This window comes from Salvelinus namaycush, chromosome 5 (genome assembly GCF_016432855.1).
Source record: "Salvelinus namaycush isolate Seneca chromosome 5, SaNama_1.0, whole genome shotgun sequence".
NCBI classification, from domain to species: domain Eukaryota; kingdom Metazoa; phylum Chordata; class Actinopteri; order Salmoniformes; family Salmonidae; genus Salvelinus; species Salvelinus namaycush.
Genome location: NC_052311.1, coordinates 67,927,327 through 67,953,966, shown reverse-complemented (window position 1 = coordinate 67,953,966; position 26,640 = coordinate 67,927,327). Strand labels below are relative to the sequence as shown.

Sequence of the window (26,640 nt, the reverse complement as noted above, 5' to 3'; positions counted from 1 at the left end):
ACATTTCAGAGTACACACCTTCTTTGTCGACACAGATGGCTAACATGCAAATTATGTGTCAGGGAGCGATGATTCATTGCCAGGCTTAGGTTGAACACTTGTTTAAACATTTTACAACCTAGCGTCGACTAGACAGGGCCAGCAGTGTAGCGTTGTGACCATTTTTGGTCATTTTCTTTCGCCGAGACAGATAAAGATATATAATAGGCTGTTGGCACACAGACGGAAGAAGCATGTGACAATGCAAAAATAAATGTAATTTCAGATGAAAGAGAATGAGAGAAACTCGTTTGAAAGCACAACCTTCTCTATTACCCAGGCCTATTTAAGCAAATATAAAGAGGAAAAAGTGTAGTTTGCAGTGGACGCCTGTATAGGCCAAGTGTACTACCACTGGCGCCGAAGCGTTTGTTAATTTGTGAAGTTGATGGGTCAAGAGTGTGTGTCTCAGAAGTTTGCTACTCTGTCGAGAGCTCCATGGCTGCCAAATTAATACACCACTTCAGAGGTTTTGTCTAGAAGGGATACAGTTTTAGTTAAAATTGACTTTTCGTAGCAGGTTGGGCGAATAAAAACAGCAGGTTAGGTGAATTAGGTTAAGATTAGGAAAAGGTTTAGGAGTTAGCTAAAAATGCAACTTTTGATTTCAATTTGACAAAAGCTGTATCCCTTCTAGACATGATCCACTTCAGAGAGCGAGTACGGAAGAATGAGGGTATCTTTCATTGACACCATATTTTTACAAATGTTTTTTTTCTTTAAACAAGCTAGATTTATTTTATTTAGAATTCTAGGCTACTTACTATAGGTCTAGAGAACATGTACTATTTACAGTGGCTTTTTTAACATGTAAATCTTGGTGGGGCAATATATATATATATATATATATATATATATATATATCAACAATACATTAATTGCACTATAGTGGTGACAAACGGTGCTTTCTTATTGGCACCATGGAATGAATCCTTACCACTGCTACACCTGGCTATCAGCGGAGTCTTGTCTGGCAGCGACAGTTCATTCAGCCTCATTTACTGTCTTTTATAAAACATAGCTGATTTGGCTGACTTAAGGATCAGCGCCCCGTCAACGGAACAGTTGTAAATCATGCAGCGCGTTATGTCAAGAACGCAGATTTTAGAGAAACAACAAATGCCGGTACATAATTTATTTTTATTTCACCTCTATTTAGGGAATAAATAAGGTAAGGGAATAAATTGGCCATAGTGGCGAAATAATTACAATTTAGCAAATAAACACTGGAGTGATAGATATGCAGAAGATGAGTGTGCAAGTAGAGATACTGGGGTGCAAAGGAGCAAAATAAATAAAATAACAGTATGGGACTGAGGTAGTTGGATGGCCTATTTACAGATGGGCTATGTACTGGTGCAGTGATCTGTGAGCTGCTCTGACATCTGGTGCTTAAAGTTAGTGAGGGAGATATGAGGCTTCAGTGATAAAAAAAAAAAAAATGCAGTTCATTCCAGTCATTGGCAGCAGAGAACTGGAAGGAAAGGTGGCGAAAGGAGGAATTGGCTTTGGGGGTGACCTGAGAAATATAACTTCTGGAGCACGTGCTACGGGTGGGTGCTGCTATGGTGACCAGTGAGCTGAGATAAGACGGGGCTTCACCTAGCAGACTTATAGATGACCTTGAGCCAGTGGGCTTGGCGACGTATATGAAGCGAGGGCCAGCCAACGAGAGCGTACAGGTCGCAGTGGTGGGTAGTATATGGGGCTTTGGTGACAAAACGGATGGCACTGTGATAGACTGCATCCAATTTGCTGAGTAGAGTGTTGGAAGCTATTTTGTAAATGACATCGCTGAAGTCAAGGATTGGTAGGATAGTCAGTTTTACGAGGTTATGTTTGGCAGCATGAGTGAAGGATGCTTTTTTTGTGAAATAGGAAGCCGATTCTAGATTTAATTTTGGATTGGATATGCTTAATATGAGTCTGGAAGGAGAGTTTACAGTCTAACCAGACACCTAGGTATTTGTAGTTGTCCACATATTCTAAGTCAGGACCGTCCAGAGTAGTGAAGCTGGATGGGCGCGCAGGTGTGTGCAGCGATCGGTTGAAGAGCATGCATTTAGTTTTACTTGCAGTTGGAGGCCACGGAAGGAGAGGTTAGTTAACAGTGTCCAAAGATGGGCCAGAAGTATACAGAATAAGTGTCTAATATCGGCTGAAAGCTTAAATTCTTGTTAATTTAACTGCACGGTCCAATTTACAGTGGCTATTACTGCCAAAAATGGCATGCTATTGTTTGAGGAGAGCTCCTAACTACAAAACACTTTTTTCACCGCGATAGGTTTGAAAAATTCACCTCTGAAGGTGAAATGTGTACTTAAGTTCTGAAATCTTGCTCTGATTTATCATCCAAATGGTCCCAGAGATAACATGAAGTGTGGTTTTGTTAGATAAAATCCTTTTTCATATCCTAAAAAGGTCCATATAGCATGCACGATCAATTTTGTATTTCCACTCGTTATATTTGCAAAGTAAGGAATCTGTGAAAATCTCACCCTAAACGTTGTTAGAACGAGTCAAATCACATTCATATGTATTCCTCAGAGATCCTAGAACGTAACAAGACTTCACTATGTCGTTAGGGGTGTAGTATATCCTATAGGACACCATATTTGGTCAGAGTGCGATGCCTTAATGGCACGCCGATGATGTGGGCGGTCATCACTTGAGCTACTGTATCTTTGTCAAATAAGCACCAATCGGGGTCAAACAAAGCTAGCTAGCTAGATAGCCAGTGAGCTGGGCTTTACGGGAGTATCCGGAAACCATGTATATGTGGTAAAATGTAGCTACTAACCTTGTATGACAGCATCCCTTTTCATTTTGGACAAAAATTATAAGGATATTCACAGTTAAGAAAACGGGTTGTTTTGCAAATGTTGAACGTATAATATGGCTACTAAAACTTGGAAAGCTAAATCAAGTCCAAGTATACAGATTCGACGATATTCTTGCAGAAAAATGTCACATGAATGTGAATGTCTCCTTCATGATTTGCCCAAATGTACCTGGGGACTTCACACGTGCTTCAAGTTATCCATCTGAAACTTTGCACACACACTGCTGCCATCTTGTGGACACTATCGGAATTACAACCAGTGATAGTTACAACTGACCTTTCTCTTCCATTTCAAAGATGGTGGTAGAAGACTGGTTGTTTTTTTTCTTTGTATTTTCTTCTACCAGATCTATTGTGTTTATTCTCCTACTTCCAATTCACATTTCCACACACTTCAAAGTGTTTCCTTTCAAATGGTACCAATAATATGCATATCCTTGCTTCAGGGCCTGGGCTAGAGGCAGTTAGATTTTGGTATGTCATTTAGGTGAAAATTGAAAAAAAGGGGGCTATTCCTAAGAAGTTTTAAAACAAATGTGGTTTCTACTGACAATTGAGATGTACTAACTGTCATAATGGGACAACGAGCGGATAAGAAGCATTCCATAATTTCGATTAAGACAATGAGTGAGCTAGGATTGACATAGTCAATATAACTTTGTTCAGCACTTTTGAAATGTACAGTGACAGAATTCAGAACATGGGCTGTTCCTCTGGTTCTGACTTGGTGTACAGGGAGAAAACCATAAGAAAATTAAAGGGGGCATATACGCAGACAATGAAAGCCCTTACAATATTTGATGATTACGTTTCTCTAAAACATGGCTAAAGGCTACATGTGCACCACCAAGTCAGAACAGGGCGGCAGGTAGCCTAGTGGTTAGAGCGTTGGACCAGTAACCGAAAGGTTGGAAGTTCAAATCCCCGAGCTGACAAGGTAAAAGAAATCTGTCATTCTGCTCCTGAACAAGGCAGTTAACCCAATGTTCCTAGGCCGTCATTGAAAATAAGAATTTGTTCTAAATTGACTTGCCTAGTTAAATAAAGGTAAAATATATATTTTTTTAATTATGAGGGGGGAAAGGGACCAAATTATTAGGGTGAGGCAGCTTACTACACAACATACATTCATAGCTAAAGTATACATATCTCCCTGGAATATCACATTTATGCAGCAGCATACAATACATTTTCGGACTCACCTTGTTATGCTCACTTGAACAGGAAGGTGGCGCAGCGGTCCTTCGTGGGCAATTTCTGTTGTCAAACTTTGTCATCAAAGTCTGGCATTCTCTGGATTTATGGTGCTTTCAAGACAACTGGGAACTCGGGGGGGGAAACGCAAGATGAGCTCTAGAAAGAGGCCCAAGTCCCGACTTGTTATTTAGAGTTGGATGACCGTTCAAAACGTATTTTCCCAGTCGGAGCTCTTTTTATTTTTACGTGTTCCCAGTTGTCTGGAACTCACTGAAGTCTGAGGTTTCCAGTTGTTTTGAATGCTGTAGAAGTCTGGGTTGACAGCATGGCTAATGTATTCACCCTTTTATGGCCCATGTGTTTGAATGTTTATCCTTTTAAGCTTGGAAAAGAGACCCTTAAACCCAGACTTGGACTACACACCCCCTCAACTGAATAGCAAGCTAGTGATTGCTTTGCAATGTTTGCAGTTAGCCACTGATTCCTTCCAAACCACTCATTGTTGAATTTGAAATTTCCAACTTCTTGTGTAATGTTTATGTCCAATTGCCGATGAGCAACGATACATTTTATGTATCATTTCTCTTCATATGACTAGTATTGAAAGGATTTGCCAGTAGATTTTTGACTTGGTTCATGATTTTGACTGCTAGCTAGGACTTTGAAAGTATGATGTTGACATGATCAGTCCAATCAAAGCTTCGGTAGACATGTGATTTGACAACATTTTATCTGTGGCCAAAGACCTTGAGCCTTCTTGGATGGGCACCCAAGGGGCTTGAATTTTCAAGCTCTACCCGTAGATTTTTCGGTGACTTAGTGTCCCCATGAGACACCTGCATTTTGGAGCTGCCTTAAGAAAGCAAAAAAGAGACTGTATGCGGCTTTATTAACTCAATGATTGTTTGCAAACTGACATTAATGCCAAAATAACATGCAAAAAAAAAAATACATGTATATGTGTGTTATTTGTATATTTTTAGCTCTGCCCTGAATGACGGGTCGCCACTGCCTCTTTAAATGCTCCACAGTTGAGACAGTGGCGCTCCTTCAGAATGCGTGTGCATGTTTGATTGATTCACCAGGGCACTGTTCGCTCTCTCTGTCTTGGAGTCTATCTCATTGGCTCTATATTTAGCTAGGCTAATATCTATATTTAAGTCATTCCACGATATGCTCCACAATGCTCCGTTGGCCCTAGGCGACGTTCAACAGGCCTCTCATGGGAAGAGCCTGATTAGAAGACCTAAATGACTGTGGGACAGAGAAGAGACATGGGGGACTGAAGTGTGTCATGCTGTGATCTGACAGAAGTGGCATGATTGAAGATGTCCAATTTAATAGAAGAACATACTTTTGAAAGTAGACAGGATACTTTTTTCTAGGCTTTCAAGAAACATACTAATGCATGTATGCAGTTTATTGCACCGTTTTATAATCCTGTCAAGTATTTTCAGTCAGTTGGTTTCTGCTCCAGTAATTTCAGCCTGAGTGGAGGTGCCTCCTGCACTTCCTGGCCAGACATAGAATCACAATGACTAGAATGGACTAGCTCTCTAAAATCCACCATCCACCGAATGACAATAGAATTTGCCATTTTGTGCATGTGTCGTAGAACTTTGAGAAAGGCACATTTAAAAGAGATTATGTGGTTGGCATCAATTAATCGAACATTAAAAAAATATATAAAAAAAAAAATACTGGGCCTTCCTGCACCTAATATGGCTCTGGGTGTAGGCCAATCCACTGCTCCTTTGGGAATGTCTGTTCTACTAATTCTAATTCTACAATGGCCCGAGCCATAGTAACCCCTGTCTCTGCCAAAGCATGCGTCAGCCAGTCAGAAGCCAGGGTAGCCACAATGCTAGCAACACACAATATACTACTAATGAAGGACTGAATGCAATCACATGAGTGTGCACTTCATGTACACACACACACACACACACACACACACACACACTTCCTGTGCATGTAAAAACAGAGGATGTAAATGAGGAGTTTAAGCAGCAGAATGCGGAGTGGAACAGTACTGTAGCATACTGATGCTGTAGGGCCTTCAGTAGCAGAATGAGGAGTGGAACAGTACTGTAGCATACTGATGCTGTAGGGCCTTCAGTAGCAGAATGAGAAGTGGAACAGTACTGTAGCATACTGATGCTGTAGGGCCTTCAGTAGCAGAATGAGGAGTGGAACAGTACTGTAGCATACTGATGCTGTAGGGCCTTCAGTAGCAGAATGAGGAGTGGAACAGTACTGTAGCATACTGATGCTGTAGGGCCTTCAGTAGCAGAATGAGGAGTGGAACAGTACTGTAGCATACTGATGCTGTAGGGCCTTCAGTAGCAGAATGAGAAGTGGAACAGTACTGTAGCATACTGATGCTGTAGGGTCTTCAGTAGCAGAATGAGGAGTGGAACAGTACTGTAGCATACTGATGCTGTAGGGCCTTCAGTAGCAGAATGAGGAGTGGAACAGTACTGTAGCATACTGATGCTGTAGGGCCTTCAGTAGCAGAATGAGAAGTGGAACAGTACTGTAGCATACTGATGCTGTAGGGCCTTCAGTAGCAGAATGAGGAGTGGAACAGTACTGTAGCATACTGATGCTGTAGGGCCTTCAGTAGCAGAATGAGGAGTGGAACAGTACTGTAGCATACTGATGCTGTAGGGCCTTCAGTAGCAGAATGAGAAGTGGAACAGTACTGTAGCATACTGATGCTGTAGGGCCTTCAGTAGCAGAATGAGGAGTGGAACAGTACTGTAGCATACTGATGCCGTAGGGCCTTCAGTAGCAGAATTAGGAGTGGAACAGTACTGTAGCATACTGATGCCGTAGGGCCTTCAGTAGCAGAATGAGGAGTGGAACAGTACTGTAGCATACTGATGCTGTAGGGCCTTCAGTAGCAGAATGAGGAGTGGAACAGTACTGTAGCATACTGATGCTGTAAGGCCTTCAGTAGCAGAATGAGGAATGGAACAGTACTGTAGCATACTGATGCTGTAGGGCCTTCAGTAGCAGAATGAGGAGTGGAACAGTACTGTAGCATACTGATGCTGTAGGGCCTTCAGTAGCAGAATGAGGAGTGGAACAGTACTGTAGCATACTGATGCTGTAGGGCCTTCAGTAGCAGAATGAGGAGTGGAACAGTACTGTAGCATACTGATGCTGTAGGGTCTTCAGTAGCAGAATGAGGAGTGGAACAGTACTGTAGCATACTGATGCTGTAGGGCCTTCAGTAGCAGAATGAGGAGTGGAACAGTACTGTAACATACTGATGCTGTAGGGCCTTCAGTAGCAGAATGAGGAGTGGAACAGTACTGTAGCATACTGATGCTGTAGGGCCTTCAGTAGCAGAATGAGGAGTGGAACAGTACTGTAACATACTGATGCTGTAGGGCCTTCAGTAGCAGAATGAGGAGTGGAACAGTACTGTAGCATACTGATGCTGTAGGGCCTTCAGTAGCAGAATGAGGAGTGGAACAGTACTGTAGCACACTGATGCTGTAGGGCCTTCAGTAGCAGAATGAGGAGTGGAACAGTACTGTAGCATACTGATGCTGTAGGGCCTTCAGTAGCAGAATGAGGAGTGGAACAGTACTGTAGCATACTGATGCTGTAGGGTCTTCAGTAGCAGAATGAGGAGTGGAACAGTACTGTAACATACTGATGCTGTAGGGTCTTCAGTAGCAGAATGAGGAGTGGAACAGTACTGTAGCATACTGATGCTGTAGGGCTTTCAGTAGCAGAATGAGGAGTGGAACAGTACTGTAGCATACTGATGCTGTAGGGCCTTCAGTAGCAGAATGAGGAGTGGAACAGTACTGTAGCATACTGATGCTGTAGGGCCTTCAGTAGCAGAATGAGGAGTGGAACAGTACTGTAGCATACTGATGCTGTAGGGTCTTCAGTAGCAGAATGAGGAGTGGAACAGTACTGTAGCATACTGATGCTGTAGGGCCTTCAGTAGCAGAATGAGGAGTGGAACAGTACTGTAGCATACTGATACTGTAAGGCCTTCAGTAGCAGAATGAGGAGTGGAACAGTACTGTAGCATACTGATGCTGTAGGGTCTTCAGTAGCAGAATGAGGAGTGGAACAGTACTGTAGCATACTGATGCTGTAGGGTCTTCAGTAGCAGAATGAGGAGTGGAACAGTACTGTAGCATACTGATGCTGTAGGGCCTTCAGTAGCAGAATGAGGAGTGGAACAGTACTGTAACATACTGATGCTGTAGGGCCTTCAGTAGCAGAATGAGGAGTGGAACAGTACTGTAGCATACTGATGCTGTAGGGCCTTCAGTAGCAGAATGAGGAGTGGAACAGTACTGTAGCATACTGATGCTGTAGGGCCTTCAGTAGCAGAATGAGGAGTGGAACAGTACTGTAACATACTGATGCTGTAGGGCCTTCAGTAGCAGAATGAGGAGTGGAACAGTACTGTAGCATACTGATGCTGTAGGGCCTTCAGTAGCAGAATGAGGAGTGGAACAGTACTGTAGCATACTGATGCTGTAGGGCCTTCAGTAGCAGAATGAGGAGTTGAACAGTACTGTAGCATACTGATGCTGTAGGGCCTTCAGTAGCAGAATGAGGAGTGGAACAGTACTGTAACATACTGATGCTGTAGGGCCTTCAGTAGCAGAATGAGGAGTGGAACAGTACTGTAACATACTGATGCTGTAGGGTCTTCAGTAGCAGAATGAGGAGTGGAACAGTACTGTAGCATACTGATGCTGTAGGGCCTTCAGTAGCAGAATGAGGAGTGGAACAGTACTGTAGCATACTGATGCTGTAGGGTCTTCAGTAGCAGAATGAGGAGTGGAACAGTACTGTAGCATACTGATGCTGTAGGGTCTTCAGTAGCAGAATGAGAAGTGGAACAGTGAACTGTAATGTAGCATACTGACTCTGAGCGGATAGTTTGTAGACTGTAAATTGACCGCAAGAAGCCCAAACAGATACTTTTTCTTGCCACTGTATCTGATCCCTTTGGAAATACCTAGATTTCTGCATAAATTGGTCATAAAATTTGATCTGAACTTCATCTAGGTCACAACAATAGAAAAACAAAGTCCTCTTAAACTAATAACACACAAACAATACATTTTCATGGCTTTTATTGAACACACCGTGTAAACATTCACAGTGCAGGGTGGGAAAAGTATGTGAACTCTTGGATTTAATAACTGGTTGACCCTCCTTTGGCAGCAATAACCTCAACCAAACATTTTCTGTAGTTGCAGATCAGACCTGCACAACGGTCAGGAGGAATTTTGGACCATTCCTCTTTACAAAACTATTTCAGTTCAGCAATATTCTTGGGACGTCTGGTGTGAACTGCTCTCTTGAGGTCATGCCACAGCATCTCAATCGGGTTGAGGTCAGGACTCTGACTGGGCCACTCCAGAAGGCGTATTTTCTTCTGTTGAAGCCATTCTGTTGTCGATTTACTTCTGTGTTTTGGGTCGTTGTCCTGTTGCATCACCCAACTTCTGTTGAGCTTCAATTGGCGGACAGATAGCCTTACATTCTCCTGCAAAATGTCTTGATAAGCTTTGGAATTAATTTCTGTCAACGGTAGCAAGCAGCCCCAAACCATGATGCTCCCTTCACCATACTTTACAGTTGGGATGAGGTTTTGATGTTGGTGTGCTGTGCCTTGTCTTCTCCACATATAGTGTTGTGTGTTCCTTCCAAACAACTCAACTGTAGTTTCATCTGCCACAGAATATTTTGCCAGTAGCGCTGTGGAACATCCAGCTGCCCTTATGCGAACTTCAGACGTGCAGCAATGTTTTGGGGGACAGCGTGGTGTCTTTTCGTGGTGTTCTCCCATGAACACCATTCTTGTTTTATGTATCATAGATTCGTCAACAGATGTTAGCATGTTCCAGAGATTTCTTTAGCTGACACTCTAGGATTCTTCTTAACCTCCATTGAGCATTCTGCTCTGTGCTCTTGCAGTCATCTTTGCTGAACATTCTCCATTTATAGACAATTTGTCTTAGTGGATTGATGAACATCATGTCTTTTAGAGATACTTTTGTAACCCTTTCCAGATTTATGCAAGTCAACAATTCTTAATCTTAGGTCTTCTGAGATCTCATTTGTTCGAGGCATGGTTCACTTCGGGCAATGCTTCTTGTGAATAGCAAACTCAAATTTTGTGAGTTTTTTTTATAGGGCAAGGCAGCTCTAACCAACATCTCCAATCTCGTCTCAGTGATTCAAATTAGTTTTTGAAGAAGTCATTAGCCTAGGGGTTCACATACTTTTCAAACCTACACTGTGAATGTTTAAATTATGTATTCAATATAAACAAGAAAAATACAATAATTTGTGTGTTATTAGTTTAAGCACACTGTTTGTCTATTGTTGTGACTTAGATGAAGATCAGATCAAATGTTATGACCAATTTATGCAGAAATCCAGGTAATTCCAAAGAGTTCACATACATACTTTTTCTTGCCACTATGTTTGACTAAAATAATAATTTCAAACCTTGCTTACATTTGTAAACAACCACGTGTCTCTCTGTTATGCATGGCAATACTTGAGAACAGACTTATGAATTAAAATCTCTTGGAGCTGATTTCCTGGTGTTTTTACAGTCTTTTTAGTATCTGTACATAAAGCCTACAGCAATACTATTCAGTACTGCTGCCTTTCTCCTCTCCCTCTGGCCCTTACTCTATCAATCAATGTCATGTAATCGCCCATGACAGGCTCACACTTGGTTTCCCAGGTTTAAATCAGTTGAAGGAAAGAATGAAAACCAGTAAACTGTGGACTTGGATTTCAATAATACTGGCCTACTGTAGGCCTATCTATAGCCTGTGCTGAAGTACTGTGTTTGACTTGCAGGTGCTGGACAGAGCCACGAGGGGACAATGTCTGACAGCAGTGGTGCTGCCAACAGCAATAGCTGGACTGTCCTCACAGCTGAGGTACGCTCTCTTTACACTTTAGTGTGTGTGTGTGCACTGCAGAGTTTACAAAAGTTTGAGTTTTGAACATTTGTTTTTCAAATGGGATTAATGTGTCACCATATGGGTCAATTAAATAATGTGTGTGTCTCAGGAGACTGTTGCTGAGACACTGAGGCCTGTAGAGGAGGGAACAGAGCACCATGAAGATACACCCAGTCATACTGCTGCAGAGAAACCTACAGGTACTCCCAGTCATACTGCTGCAGAGAAACCTACAGGTACACCCAGTCATACTGCTGCAGAGAAACCTACAGGTACACCCAGTCATACTGCTGCAGAGAAACCTACAGGTACACCCAGTCATACTGCTGCAGAGAAACCTACAGGTACTCCCAGTCATACTGCTGCAGAGAAACCTACAGGTACACCCAGTCATACTGCTGCAGAGAAACCTACAGGTACACCCAGTCATACTGCTGCAGAGAAACCTACAGGTACTCCCAGTCATACTGCTGCAGAGAAACCTACAGGTACTCCCAGTCATACTGCTGCAGAGAAACCTACAGGTACACCCAGTCATACTGCTGCAGGGAAACCTACAGGTACTCCCAGTCATACTGCTGCAGGGAAACCTACAGGTACACCCAGTCATACTGCTGCAGAGAAACCTACAGGTACTCCCAGTCATACTGCTGCAGAGAAACCAACAGGTACACCCAGTCATACTGCTGCAGAGAAACCTACAGGTACACCCAGTCATACTGCTGCAGAGAAACCTACAGGTACACCCAGTCATACTGCTGCAGAGAAACCTACAGGTACTCCCAGTCATACTGCTGCAGAGAAACCTACAGGTACACCCAGTCATACTGCTGCAGGGAAACCTACAGGTACACCCAGTCATACTGCTGCAGAGAAACCTACAGGTACACCCAGTCATACTACTGCAGGGAAACCTACAGGTACTCCCAGTCATACTGCTGCAGAGAAACCTACAGGTACACCCAGTCATACTGCTGCAGGGAAACCTACAGGTACTCCCAGTCATACTGCTGCAGAGAAACCTACAGGTACACCCAGTCATACTGCTGCAGAGAAACCTACAGGTACACCCAGTCATACTGCTGCAGAGAAACCTACAGGTACTCCCAGTCATACTGCTGCAGAGAAACCTACAGGTACTCCCAGTCATACTGCTGCAGAGAAACCTACAGGTACTCCCAGTCATACTGCTGCAGGGAAACCTACAGGTACACCCAGTCATACTGCTGCAGAGAAACCTACAGGTACTCCCAGTCATACTGCTGCAGAGAAACCTACAGGTACTCCCAGTCATACTGCTGCAGAGAAACCTACAGGTACACCCAGTCATACTGCTGCAGAGAAACCTACAGGTACACCCAGTCATACTGCTGCAGAGAAACCTACAGGTACACCCAGTCATACTGCTGCAGAGAAACCTACAGGTACTCCCAGTCATACTGCTGCAGAGAAACCTACAGGTACTCCCAGTCATACTGCTGCAGAGAAACCTACAGGTACACCCAGTCATACTGCTGCAGGGAAACCTACAGGTACTCCCAGTCATACTGCTGCAGAGAAACCTACAGGTACTCCCAGTCATACTGCTGCAGAGAAACCTACAGGTACACCCAGTCATACTGCTGCAGAGAAACCTACAGGTACACCCAGTCATACTGCTGCAGGGAAACCTACAGGTACTCCCAGTCATACTGCTGCAGAGAAACCTACAGGTACTCCCAGTCATACTGCTGCAGAGAAACCTACAGGTACTCCCAGTCATACTGCTGCAGAGAAACCTACAGGTACTCCCAGTCATACTGCTGCAGAGAAACCTACAGGTACTCCCAGTCATACTGCTGCAGAGAAACCTACAGGTACTCCCAGTCATACTGCTGCAGAGAAACCTACAGGTACTCCCAGTCATACTGCTGCAGAGAAACCTACAGGTACACCCAGTCATACTGCTGCAGAGAAACCTACAGGTACACCCAGTCATACTGCTGCAGAGAAACCTACAGGTACACCCAGTCATACTGCTGCAGAGAAACCTACAGGTACTCCCAGTCATACTGCTGCAGAGAAACCTACAGGTACTCCCAGTCATACTGCTGCAGGGAAACCTACAGGTACACCCAGTCATACTGCTGCAGGGAAACCTACAGGTACTCCCAGTCATACTGCTGCAGGGAAACCTACAGGTACTCCCAGTCATACTGCTGCAGGGAAACCTACAGGTACTCCCAGTCATACTGCTGCAGAGAAACCTACAGGTACTCCCAGTCATACTGCTGCAGAGAAACCTACAGGTACTCCCAGTCATACTGCTGCAGAGAAACCTACAGGTACTCCCAGTCATACTGCTGCAGGGAAACCTACAGGTACTCCCAGTCATACTGCTGCAGAGAAACCTACAGGTACTCCCAGTCATACTGCTGCAGAGAAACCTACAGGTACACCCAGTCATACTGCTGCAGAGAAACCTACAGGTACTCCCAGTCATACTGCTGCAGAGAAACCTACAGGTACTCCCAGTCATACTGCTGCAGGGAAACCTACAGGTACTCCCAGTCATACTGCTGCAGAGAAACCTACAGGTACTCCCAGTCATACTGCTGCAGAGAAACCTACAGGTACTCCCAGTCATACTGCTGCAGAGAAACCTACAGGTACTCCCAGTCATACTGCTGCAGAGAAACCTACAGGTACTCCCAGTCATACTGCTGCAGAGAAACCTACAGGTACTCCCAGTCATACTGCTGCAGGGAAACCTACAGGTACTCCCAGTCATACTGCTGCAGGGAAACCTACAGGTACTCCCAGTCATACTGCTGCAGAGAAACCTACAGGTACACCCAGTCATACTGCTGCAGAGAAACCTACAGGTACACCCAGTCATACTGCTGCAGAGAAACCTACAGGTACTCCCAGTCATACTGCTGCAGGGAAACCTACAGGTACACCCAGTCATACTGCTGCAGGGAAACCTACAGGTACTCCCAGTCATACTGCTGCAGAGAAACCTACAGGTACACCCAGTCATACTGCTGCAGAGAAACCTACAGGTACACCCAGTCATACTGCTGCAGAGAAACCTACAGGTACACCCAGTCATACTGCTGCAGGGAAACCTACAGGTACTCCCAGTCATACTGCTGCAGGGAAACCTACAGGTACTCCCAGTCATACTGCTGCAGAGAAACCTACAGGTACACCCAGTCATACTGCTGCAGAGAAACCTACAGGTACACCCAGTCATACTGCTGCAGAGAAACCTACAGGTACACCCAGTCATACTGCTGCAGAGAAACCTACAGGTACACCCAGTCATACTGCTGCAGAGAAACCTACAGGTACTCCCAGTCATACTGCTGCAGAGAAACCTACAGGTACTCCCAGTCATACTGCTGCAGGGAAACCTACAGGTACTCCCAGTCATACTGCTGCAGAGAAACCTACAGGTACTCCCAGTCATACTGCTGCAGAGAAACCTACAGGTACTCCCAGTCATACTGCTGCAGGGAAACCTACAGGTACTCCCAGTCATACTGCTGCAGAGAAACCTACAGGTACTCCCAGTCATACTGCTGCAGAGAAACCTACAGGTACTCCCAGTCATACTGCTGCAGGGAAACCTACAGGTACACCCAGTCATACTGCTGCAGAGAAACCTACAGGTACTCCCAGTCATACTGCTGCAGAGAAACCTACAGGTACTCCCAGTCATACTGCTGCAGAGAAACCTACAGGTACACCCAGTCATACTGCTGCAGAGAAACCTACAGGTACTCCCAGTCATACTGCTGCAGAGAAACCTACAGGTACTCCCAGTCATACTGCTGCAGAGAAACCTACAGGTACACCCAGTCATACTGCTGCAGAGAAACCTACAGGTACACCCAGTCATACTGCTGCAGAGAAACCTACAGGTACTCCCAGTCATACTGCTGCAGGGAAACCTACAGGTACACCCAGTCATACTGCTGCAGAGAAACCTACAGGTACTCCCAGTCATACTGCTGCAGAGAAACCTACAGGTACTCCCAGTCATACTGCTGCAGAGAAACCTACAGGTACTCCCAGTCATACTGCTGCAGAGAAACCTACAGGTACACCCAGTCATACTGCTGCAGAGAAACCTACAGGTACTCCCAGTCATACTGCTGCAGAGAAACCTACAGGTACTCCCAGTCATACTGCTGCAGAGAAACCTACAGGTACTCCCAGTCATACTGCTGCAGAGAAACCTACAGGTACACCCAGTCATACTACTGCAGGGAAACCTACAGGTACACCCAGTCATACTGCTGCAGGGAAACCTACAGGTACTCCCAGTCATACTGCTGCAGAGAAACCTACAGGTACACCCAGTCATACTGCTGCAGAGAAACCTACAGGTACACCCAGTCATACTGCTGCAGAGAAACCTACAGGTACACCCAGTCATACTGCTGCAGAGAAACCTACAGGTACACCCAGTCATACTGCTGCAGAGAAACCTACAGGTACACCCAGTCATACTGCTGCAGAGAAACCTACAGGTACTCCCAGTCATACAGTGAGCACCAAAAGTATTGGAAATGTTTTGGCTTTGTACTCCAGCACTTTGGATTTGAAATGAGGTTAAAGTGCAGACTGTCAAGCTTTGATTTGAGGGTATTTTCATACATATTGGGTAAACTGTGTAGAAATAACAGCACTTGTTGTACATAGTACCCCTAGTATAGGGAACAAATTCACTTCTCAAATCAAAATGTATTTGTCACATACACATGGTTAGCAGATGTTAATGCGAGTGTAGAAAATGCGTGTGCCTCTAGTTCCAACCATGCAGTAATATCTAACAAGTAATCTAACCTAACAATTTCGCAACAACTACCTTATACACACAAGTGTAAAGGAATGAATAAGAATATGTACATACAAATATTTGAATGAGTGATGGCCGAACGGCATAGGCAAGAGGCAGTAGATGGTATAGAGTACAGTATATACATATGAGATGAGTGATGTAGGGTATGTAAACATTATTTAAAGTGGCTAGTGATACATTTATTACATACATTTTTCCATTATTAAAGTGGCAAGAGTTGAGTCAGTATGTTGGCATCAGCCCCTCAATGTTAGTGATGGCTGTTTAACAGTCTGATGGCCTTGAGATAGAAGCTGTTTTTCAGTCTCTCGGTCCCAGCTTTGATGCACCTGTACTGACCTCGCCTTCTGGATGATAGCGGGGTGAACAGGCAGTGGCTCGGGTGGTTGTTGTCCTTGATGATCTTTTTGGCCTTCCTGTGACATCGGGTGGTATAGGTGTCCTGGAGGGCAGGTAGTTTGCCCCCGGTGATGCGTTGTGCAGACCTCACTACCCTCTGGAGAGCCTTACGGTTGTGGGCGGAGCAGTTGCCGTACCAGGCGGTGATACAGCCCGACAGGATGCTCTCGATTGTGCATCTGTAAAAGTTTGTGAGTGTTTTTGGTGACAAGACAAATTTCTTCAGCCTCCTGAGGTTGAAGAGGCGCTGCTGCGCCTTCTTCACAACGCTGTCTGTGTGGGTGGACCAATTCAGTTTGTCCGTGATGTGTACGCCGAGGAACTTAAAACTTCCCACCTTCTCCACTACTGTCCCGTCGATGTGGATAGGGGGCTGCTCCCTCTGCTGTTTCCTGAAGTCCACGATCATCTCCTTTGTTTTGTTGACATTGAGTGTGAGGTTATTTTCCTGACACCACACTCCGAGGGCCCTCACCACCTCCCTGTAGGCCGTCTCGTCGTTGTTGGTAATCAAGCCTACCACTGTAGTGTCATCTGCAAACTTGATGATTGAGTTGGAGGTGTGCATGGCCACACAGTCGTGGGTGAACAGGGAGTACAGTAGAGGGATGAGAACGCACCCTTGTGGGGCCCCAGTGTTGAGGATCAGCGGAGTGGAGATGTTGTTACCTACCCTCACCACCTGGGGGCAGCCCGTCAGGAAGTCCAGGTTCCAGTTGCACAGGGCGGGGTCGAGACCCAGGGTCTCGAGCTTAATGACGAGTTTGGAGGGTACTATAATGTTAAATGCTGAGCTGTAGTCGATGAACAGCATTCTTACATAGGTATTCCTCTTGTCCAGATGGGTTAGGGCAGTGTGATTGCGATTGCGTCGTCTGTGGACCTATTGGGGTGGTAAGCAAATTGGAGTGGGTCTAGGTTGTCAGGTAGGGTGGAGGTGATATGGTCCTTGACTAGTCTCTCAAAGCACTTCATGATGACGGAAGTGAGTGCTACGGGGCGGCAGTCATTTAGCTCAGTTACCTTAGCTTTCTTGGGTACAGGAACAATGGTGGCCCTCTTGAAGCATGTGGGAACAGCAGACTGGGATAAGGATTGATTGAATATGTCCGTAAAACACACCAGCCAGCTGGTCTGCGCATGCTCTGAGGACGCGGCTGGGGATGCCGTCTGGGTGTAACGGATGTGAAATGGCTAGCTAGTTAGCGGTGGTGCGCGTTAGCAGCCTTTCATTCGGTTACGTCACTTGCTCTGAAACCTAGAAGTAGTGGTTCCCCTTGCTCTGCAAGGGCCGCGGCTTTTGTGGAGCGATGAGTAACGACGCTTCGTGGGTGACTGTTGTTGATGTGTGCAGAGGGTCCCTGGTTCGCGCCCGTGTCGGGGCGAGGGGACGGTCTAAAGTTATACTGTTACATGGGCCTGCAGCCTTGCGAGGGTTAACACGTTTAAATGTTTTACTCACGTTGGCTGCAGTGAAGGGAGAGCCCGCAGGTTTTGGTAGCGAGCCGTGTCAGTGGCACTGTATTGTCCTCAAAGCAAGCAAAGAAGTTGTTTAGTAGTCAAACGTTTAGTATTACATAAAGCGTGTGACTCTACAAACTTGTTGGCTGCATTTGCTGTTTGTTTTGGTTGTGTTTCAGATAATTTTTTGCCCAGTAGAAATTAATGGTCAATTCATGAATTGTATCATTTTAAGTCAGGTTTATTGTAAATAAGAATATATGTTTATAAACACTTCTACATTAATGTGGAAGCTGCCAAGATTACGGATAGTCCTGAATGAATTGTGAATAATGATGAGTGAGAAAGTTAGACGCTCAATTATCCCCCCCCCCCCAAAAAAATGCTAACCTCTCCTGTTATTGTAATGGTGAGAGGTTAGCATGTCGTGGGGGTATGATATAAAATGCTAACCTCTCCTGTTATTGTAATGGTGAGAGGTTAGCATGTCGTGGGGGTATGATATAAAATGCTAACCTCTCCTGTTATTGTAATGGTGAGAGGTTAGCATGTCGTGGGGGTATGATATAAAATGCTAACCTCTCCTGTTTTTGTAATGGTGAGAGGTTAGCATGTCTTGGGGGTATGATATTTGTGCGTCTAACTTTCTGACTCATCATTATTCACGAATCATTCAGGACTATACATAATCATGGTAGCATCCACATTAATGTAGATGTGTTTATTTACAATTAAAGTGACTACAAAATGACACTACATTATTTACCATTCATTTCCATTGGGCACAACATAATATGAAACGCAACCAGAACAAACTGCAAATGCATCCAACAAGTTTGTAGAGTAACACGCTTACTGCAATCATTGTGTGCTAGGAATATGGGACCAAATACTAGACTTTAGACTAATTTAATACACATAATATAAATTAATTTGTCCCAGTACTTTTGGTCCCCTAAAATGTGAGGACCATGTACAAAATGTTCTGTAATTTCTAATTGATATGGATGAATATACCCTCAAATTAAAGTTGAGTCTGTACTTTAACCTCAGTCACTGTATCATTTCAAATCCAAAGTGCCGGAGTACAGAGTGCCGGAGTACAGAGCCAAAACGACAACAAAAAATTCCCTGTCCCAATACTTTTGGAGCTTACTGTATTGCCACATGAGAACCTACAGGTACACAACACATATTGCCACATGAGAACCTACAGGTACACAACACATATTGCCACATGAGAACCTACAGGTACACAACACATATTGCAACAGTGGTGATTTTAGCATGTAAATCTTGGTGGGACTCAGAAAATGTTTGATTCATGCCAGTAAAGCCTCTAAACAACACTACACAATACATTAATTGCACTATAACGGTGCCCACAAACTGTTAAGGCCTACATATAGCTGTCCCAACAGCAGAGCTTTCTTTTCAGCACCATGGAGTGAGTCCTTACCACCGCTACACCTGGCTATCAGCGGAGCCTTGTCTGGCAGCGAAACAGTTCATTCAGCCTCGTTTACTGCCTTTAAAAAAACATAGCTGATATGGCTGACTTGTTAAAAGAAATGTGTTTTCTACTGACAATTAAGATGTACAAACTTGTGCCATAAGGGAACGATGAGCAGATAAGAATCAATCTGTAATTTTGATTAAGACATTAATGAGCTAGCTAAAATGGACGTAGTCAATATAACTTTGTTCAGCACTTTTGAAATATACAGTCGTGGCCAAAAGTTTTGAATGACACAAATATACATTTTCACAAAGTTTGCTGCTTCAATTTCTTTAGATATTTTTGTCAGATGTTACTATGGAATACTGAAGTATAATTACAAGCATTTCATAAGTGTCAAAGGCTTTTATTGACAATTACATGAAGTTGATGCAAAGAGTCAATATTTGCAGTGTTGACCCTTCTTTTTCAGGACCTCTGCAATTCGCCCTGGCATGCTGTCAATTAACTTCTGGGCCACATCCTGACTGATGGCAGCCCATTCTTGCATAATCAGTGCTTGGAGGTTGTCAGAATTTGTGGGTTTGTCCACCCGCCTCTTGAGGATTGACCACAAGTTCTCAATGGGATTAAGGTCTGGGGAGTTTCCTGGCCATGGACCCAAAATATCGATGTTTTGTTCCCCGAGCCACTTAGTTATCACTTTTGCCTTATGGCAAGGTGCTCCATCATGCTGGAAAAGGCATTGTTCGTCACCAAACTCATCCTGGATGGTTGGGAGAAGTTGCTCTCGGAGGATGTGTTGGTACCATTCTTTATTCATGGCTGTGTTCTTAGGCAAAATTGTGAGTGAGCCCACTCCCTTGGCTGAGAAGCAACCCCACACATGAATGGTCTCAGGATGCTTTACTGTTGGCATGACACAGGACTGATGGTAGCGCTCACCTTGTCTTCTCCGGACAAGCTTTTTTCCGGATGCCCAAGCAATCGGAAAGGGGATTCAGGGGGGGAGGGGGGACAAGGTCAAATCATGATCTTCAGGTCGGAGCTCTAGAAAGAGGCTTGAGTTCCCGACTTAGAATTCAGAGTTGGATGACCATTCAAAACATATTTTCCCAGTCGGAGCTCGTTTTTTTTCTTCCAGAGTTTCCACTTGTCTTGAACTCACTCAAGTCTGAGATTTCCCAGTTCCGAAATCTGCCGTGTTCAAAACAACATGGCAGATTTCGGAACTGGGAAATCTGACTTGATTGAGTTTATCCTTTTAAGCTTGGAAAAGAGACCCTTAAACCCAGACTTGGACCACACACCCTTTCCACTGAATAGCAGGCTAGTGATTGCTTTGCAACACTTGCAGTTAGCCAATGATTCCTTCCAAACCACTCATTGTTGAATTTGCGATTTCCAACTTGTTGTGTAATGGTTGTCCAATGGCCGATGAGCAACAATACATTTTGTATGATTTTTCTTCGTATGACAATTATTGAAAATGATTTGCCAGTACCTTGTCGACTTGACTCATGATGACTGTTTACTAGCTAAGATTTTGAAAGTATGATGTTGACATGATCAGTCCAATCAAAGCTACGGTAGATAGTGTATTCAGACCCATTGACTTTTTCCACATTTTGTTACATTACAGCCTTATTTTAAAATTGATGAAATAGTTTTTTTTATAAAAAAATGTTTTTTAATTGAACCTTTATTTAACTAGATAAATCAGTTAAGAACAAATTCTTATTTACAATGATGGCCTACCCCGGCCAAACCTGGACGACGCAGGGCCAATTGTGCGCCGCCCTATGGGCACCCCCAATCTACACATAATACCCCATCATGACAAAGCAAATACGTTTTTATTTTAATTTTAGCAAATTTATGTATCACATTTACATAAATATTCAGATCCTTTACTCAGTACTTTGTTGAAGCACCTTTGGCAGCGATTACAGCCTCGAATTTGGGGAGTTTCTCCCATTCTTCTCTGCAGATCCTCTCAAGCTCTGTCAGGTTGGATGTGGAGTGTCGCTGCACAACTATTTTCAGGTGTCTTCAGAGATGTTTGATCGGGTTCAAGTCCGGGCTTGAGACTTGGCCTGAAGCCACTCCTGCGTTGTCATGGCTGGGTGCTTAGGGTCGTTGTCCTGTTGGAAGATGAACCTTCGCTCCAGTCTGAGGTCCTGAGTGCTCTGGAGCAGGTTTTCATCAAGGATCTCTCTGTACTTTGCCCCGTTCATCTTTCCCTCGATCCTGACTAGTTTCCCAGTCCCTGCCACTGAAAAACATCACCACAGCATGATGCTGCCACCACCATGCTTCACCGTAGGGATGGTGCAAAGTTTCCTCCAGACGTGACACTTGATATTCAGGCCAAAGAGTTCAATCTTGGTTTCATCAGACCAGAGTATCTTGTTTCTCATGGTCTGAAAGTCTTTAGGTGCCATTTGGCAAACTCCAAGCTGGCTGTCATGTGCCTTTAACTGAGTAGTGGCTTCTATCTGGCCACTCTACTATAAAGGCCTGATTGTTGGAGTGCTGCAGAGATGGTTGTCCTTCTGGAAGGTTCTCACATCTCCACAGAGGAACTATGGAGCGCTGTCAAAGTGACCATAGGGTTCTTGGTCACCTCCCTGACCAGGCCTTTCTCCCCCAATTGCTCAGTTTGGCCGGGCGGCCAGTTCTAGGAATAGTCTTGGTGTTTACAAACTTCTTCCATTTAAGAATGATGGAGGCCACTGTGTTCTTGTGGACCTTCATTGCTGCAGAATCTCCCTGTAGATTTTGCGTTGACGTAGTGTCCCCATGAGTGACAGAACACTGACCCAGCTAGAGAACATTTCCAACCCCTTCGCTCTGTATTTTACGCTGGCTGCCCCACCACCACAGAAAGCGCTGAGCCTGGCAAAAACACCTGCATTTTGGAGCTGCAATACTCAAGAAATGTGAAAAGAGACCATGTTTGTATGCAGCGTTATTAACTCATTGTTTGCAAACTGATATGTGAAACGTATTAATGCCAAATAACATACAAAAAGATGGGGCTCTGCCCTGCCGTGAATGACGGGTCGCAACTGCAATAGTATAACCTACAGGCACTAATACTGTTATACTACTTAACCTCTAACATGTCTGTCTGTCTATCAGAGAGTAGGCCTGGGGAGGATGCAGTGTCTGCTGAAGAGTCTCACTCTGTGAAGCTACAGCAGGTTAGAGATCCATCTCTATTGATACCCCACCTAGGATCATATCTAGCTAGAGGAAACACTGACTGGTCTTGGACACTAACAGTTGTTTCACATCCATCCCCAGGAGACCCAGAAAACACAACCAGAGAGAGACAAGGATTACACCCCTGTTGTAGAGAGTCCCACCCATGACCTTCCCTTTGACCCTGCCCCTGGCTCAACCCCTGCCCTTGACTCCACCTCTGCTAGTGTTGCTCCTCCGAGCTCTCTGTTAGAAGTCACCGCCCCCACAGGCCGTGACCCAGATACACACAGCCAATCCAGAAGCCTCCCTGGGAACCCAGCCCCTCCCATCTCTGACCCTGATTCATTCTCTGACTCCTACACCCACATTAGCTCCTCCCCCGACCTTGAAGAGCCCTCTGCCTTGCTGCTCAACACCGAGCCACCGGAAGAGGTGGGGCTTGTACAGGAAGCGGGGGGGTATATACAGGATGTGCATCATCATTATGAGGAGGGGCTTGGGCAGGAAGAGGAGGAGTCTGATCTGTCTGAGGTCGGGGCCAAGACAGGTGAGACACAAGGCATCTGTCTGGAGCACCGTAACAACATTAGCTTCACTGTCACTTCTCCTTACAATGTAGTTTGTGTAAACTGTCCCTTTAAAGCTAATGTTCAGTGGCTATAACTCCTCTCTTTCTCCCTGGGCTAGACTCCCATCTGGAAGCAGAGGTGGTGGGGGAGGAGGTAGGTGTGTCAGGGGTGAGGAGGAGGAGGGGGTCTCTCCTGGCGGCTCTGGAGCGGATCGGAAGGAAGGAGGAGGAGGAGGAGGAGGAGGAGGATGAGTTCCGGATTCCGCAGCAGAGGGAGCAAGAGGAGACTGGTTTCTCTCTCAACAAGTGCATCCTAGGAGCTGTCATACTGCTGGGCCTCGGAACCATCTTCTTCTCAGGTGTGTGTCTCTGCAGTTTCTGTTACCATGGTAACATACAATATTGTTACCTTTAAGTGACCTGTGTATGACCTACACACACCTGTATGTCACCTGTGCCTGTCTCTTCTCTATGACGGTAACACAACGTGCTTCACATAATGATGAATGATTAGACTAAAGGGATTTGTCCCCCACATCACAGCTAGTCAGTAGTGTGTTGGTTGAAGTAGTGGTCACAGATAAAGGTCTATCTGAGACTGTATTATGTCTACAGGTGTCTTCATGGACCTGGATGGTGGTAGGTTGTGCATGTGTGTGTGTGTACCAGAGGAAAAGAGGAGTGTTATGCGATTAACACTCGCATGCTTGGTTGACAGTGCTCTCCATGCTTTCCCAAGATGCACTGCTCTCTCTAGGTTTCTTAGCCAATGACAAGTGCACGTTGACAATGTGTGTGTGTGTGTGTGTGTGCATGCTGAGGGGGCTTTGTGCAGGTGATGTTGCCTGCCCATCCTCATGACACCGTTTGAGTGTGTTTTGATGCATCATGTTGTTTCTCAATGCTTTGATGAGGAAGCTCCTGACATGCACTGATGCACTGTGTGTTGCATTCCATCCTTGTGTTTTGTTGTCATGGTGATAGTGCATCCTAGTGTTTGTGTGTAGAGTGATGTGTATTGTCCCCAATGTGTTATTTGATATGTCTGTGGTTGTCTCCATTGTCTTTGTTACGTTGCATTATACACTGCTCAAAAAAATAAAGGGAACACTTAAACAACACAATGTAACTCCAAGTCAATCACACTTCTGTGAAATCAAACTGTCCACTTAGGAAGCAACACTGATTGACAATAAATTTCACATGCTGTTGTGCAAATGGAATAGACAAAAGGTGGAAATTATAGGCAATTAGTAAGACACCCCCAAAAAAGGAGTGATTCTGCAGGTGGTGACCACAGACCACTTCTCAGTTCCTATGCTTCCTGGCTGATGTTTTGGTCACTTTTGAATGCTGGCGGTGCTCTCACTCTAGTGGTAGCATGAGACGGAGTCTACAACCCACACAAGTGGCTCAGGTAGTGCAGTTCATCCAGGATGGCACATCAATGCGAGCTGTGGCAAAAAGGTTTGCTGTGTCTGTCAGCGTAGTGTCCAGAGCATGGAGGCGCTACCAGGAGACAGGCCAGTACATCAGGAGACGTGGAGGAGGCCGTAGGAGGGCAACAACCCAGCAGCAGGACCGCTACCTCCGCCTTTGTGCAAGGAGGTGCACTGCCAGCGCCCTGCAAAATGACCTCCAGCAGGCCACAAATGTGCATGTCTGCTCAAACGGTCAGAAACAGACTCCATGAGGGTGGTATGAGGGCCCGACGTCCACAAGTGGGGGTTGTGCTTACAGCCCAACACCATGCAGGACGTTTGGCATTTGCCAGAGAACACCAAGATTGGCAAATTCACCACTGGCGCCCTGTGCTCTTCACAGATGAAAGCAGGTTCACACTGAGCACATGAGCACATGTGACAGACGTGACAGAGTCTGGAGACGCCGTGGAGAACGTTCTGCTGCCTGCAACATCCTCCAGCATGACCGGTTTGGCGATGGGTCAGTCATGGTGTGGGGTGGCATTTCTTTGTGGGGCCGCACAGCCCTCCATGTGCTCGCCAGAGGTAGCCTGACTGCCAATAGGTACCGAGATGAGATCCTCAGACCCCTTGTGAGACCATATGCTGACACATGCACATTTGTGGCCTGCTGGAGGTCATTTTGCAGGGCTCTGGCAGTGCACCTCCTTGCACAAAGGCGGAGGTAGCGGTCCTGCTGCTGGGTTGTTGCCCTCCTACGGCCTCCTCCACGTCTCCTGATGTACTGGCCTGTCTCCTGGTAGCGCCTCCATGCTCTGGACACTACGCTGACAGACACAGCAAACCTTTTTGCCACAGCTCGCATTGATGTGCCATCCTGGATGAACTGCTCTACCTGAGCCACTTGTGTGGGTTGTAGACTCCGTCTCATGCTACCACTAGAGTGAGAGCACCGCCAGCATTCAAAAGTGACCAAAACATCAGCCAGGAAGCATAGGAACTGAGAAGTGGTCTGTGGTCACCACCTGCAGAATCACTCCTTTTTTGGGGGTGTCTTACTAATTGCCTATAATTTCCACCTTTTGTCTATTCCATTTGCACAACAGCATGTGAAATTTATTGTCAATCAGTGTTGCTTCCTAAGTGGACAGTTTGATTTCACAGAAGTGTGATTGACTTGGAGTTACATTGTGTTGTTTAAGTGTTCCCTTTATTTTTTTGAGCAGTGTACTTGTTATAACTGTGATATAATGCATTGTAACATTCTGTGTCAGTCTTGTGATGCGTTATAACAGCTGTTGTCCTTCCAGAGGGGGACTATGATGCCAGGGAGCTGAGAGAAACAGAGGTGGTGGGAAAACAGGTCAGCCTCTTTCTCTCCATCTATATATCTTATTCCCCTCTAACTTCAAAATTCAAATGGTAGTGTGTGTGTGTAATGTTTGTCTGTGTGTGTGTTATCAAAGGAATGGCTGAATCCTGAGGTTCCTCTTCCTCTTGACAGTACAGACCAACTGAATAAACTGGCTAAAGAAGACCCACGGATAGCTGTACTGCAAGCCCAACTCCTGGTAGGCCCCTCGCTGTGTCTCTCTCTCTCTTCCTCTCTCTCTCTCTCTTTCTGACTTAATGTACAACTGTGTGTGTGTGCTGCCTATATTCTCAAAGGGTCCTCTTTTTTTATAATTTTTTAATCAGGCACAGAAAGAGGAGCTAAAAGTAGCCCAGAAGGAGGCGGAGGATGGAGGGAAGGAGAGAAAGAAGAGAGAGGAGGTGGAGAAGGAGCACGGTAGGCTGAAGAAAGAGATGACATCGCTCCCTGTCCTTCAGAAGGAGAACGAGAGGATGAAGAGAGAGCTGGAGTCTGTTCCTGTCTTACAGAAGGATCTAGAGACACTCAGAGCCACAGTGACTGAACTAAAACACAGCACAGGTACTTAGTATTTGAAGCCAGGTCTACTCCTATTTAAAATAATTTACAATACTGTACTTCAGCTGGGCTTGATTGAGAATGCATGGCACAATAAAATTGTCTTAACTGCAAGCCCCGCCCACCTGGTACACCAGGCATGCTAAAGCCATCCCTAAAAGTATTTGGAAGATTTCCAATAGTATTTGAACCCACAGGTCTGTGTAGGAGAGAGGGAGGGGAGTAGGGAATGTGAAGGCGGGAGGAAGAGGACAGGGGGAAAGAGCTAGCTAGTGACACTAATAG

General features: G+C 45.1%; 1 protein-coding gene across 2 annotated transcripts in view; it reads left to right on the top strand.

Moving 5' to 3' along the window:
• The window catches only part of LOC120048815 (pre-B-cell leukemia transcription factor-interacting protein 1-like), a 28,995-nt gene that overhangs the window by 443 nt on the left and 1,912 nt on the right, over window positions 1–26,640 (top strand). Inside the window, exons 2-10 of one of the 2 annotated variants that reach the window (XM_038995056.1) lie at window positions 10,946–11,028; window positions 11,162–11,252; window positions 22,368–22,429; window positions 22,533–22,980; window positions 23,121–23,360; window positions 23,617–23,640; window positions 25,736–25,788; window positions 25,892–25,996; window positions 26,124–26,358. In XM_038995056.1, coding sequence (XP_038850984.1) covers window positions 10,972–11,028; window positions 11,162–11,252; window positions 22,368–22,429; window positions 22,533–22,980; window positions 23,121–23,360; window positions 23,617–23,640; window positions 25,736–25,788; window positions 25,892–25,996; window positions 26,124–26,358 — 1,315 coding nt within the window. In that variant the 5' untranslated portion in view covers window positions 10,946–10,971. The remainder of the gene's footprint in view (window positions 1–10,945; window positions 11,029–11,161; window positions 11,253–22,367; window positions 22,430–22,532; window positions 22,981–23,120; window positions 23,361–23,616; window positions 23,641–25,735; window positions 25,789–25,891; window positions 25,997–26,123; window positions 26,359–26,640) is intronic. The other variant, XM_038995057.1, reaches the window with a different exon arrangement.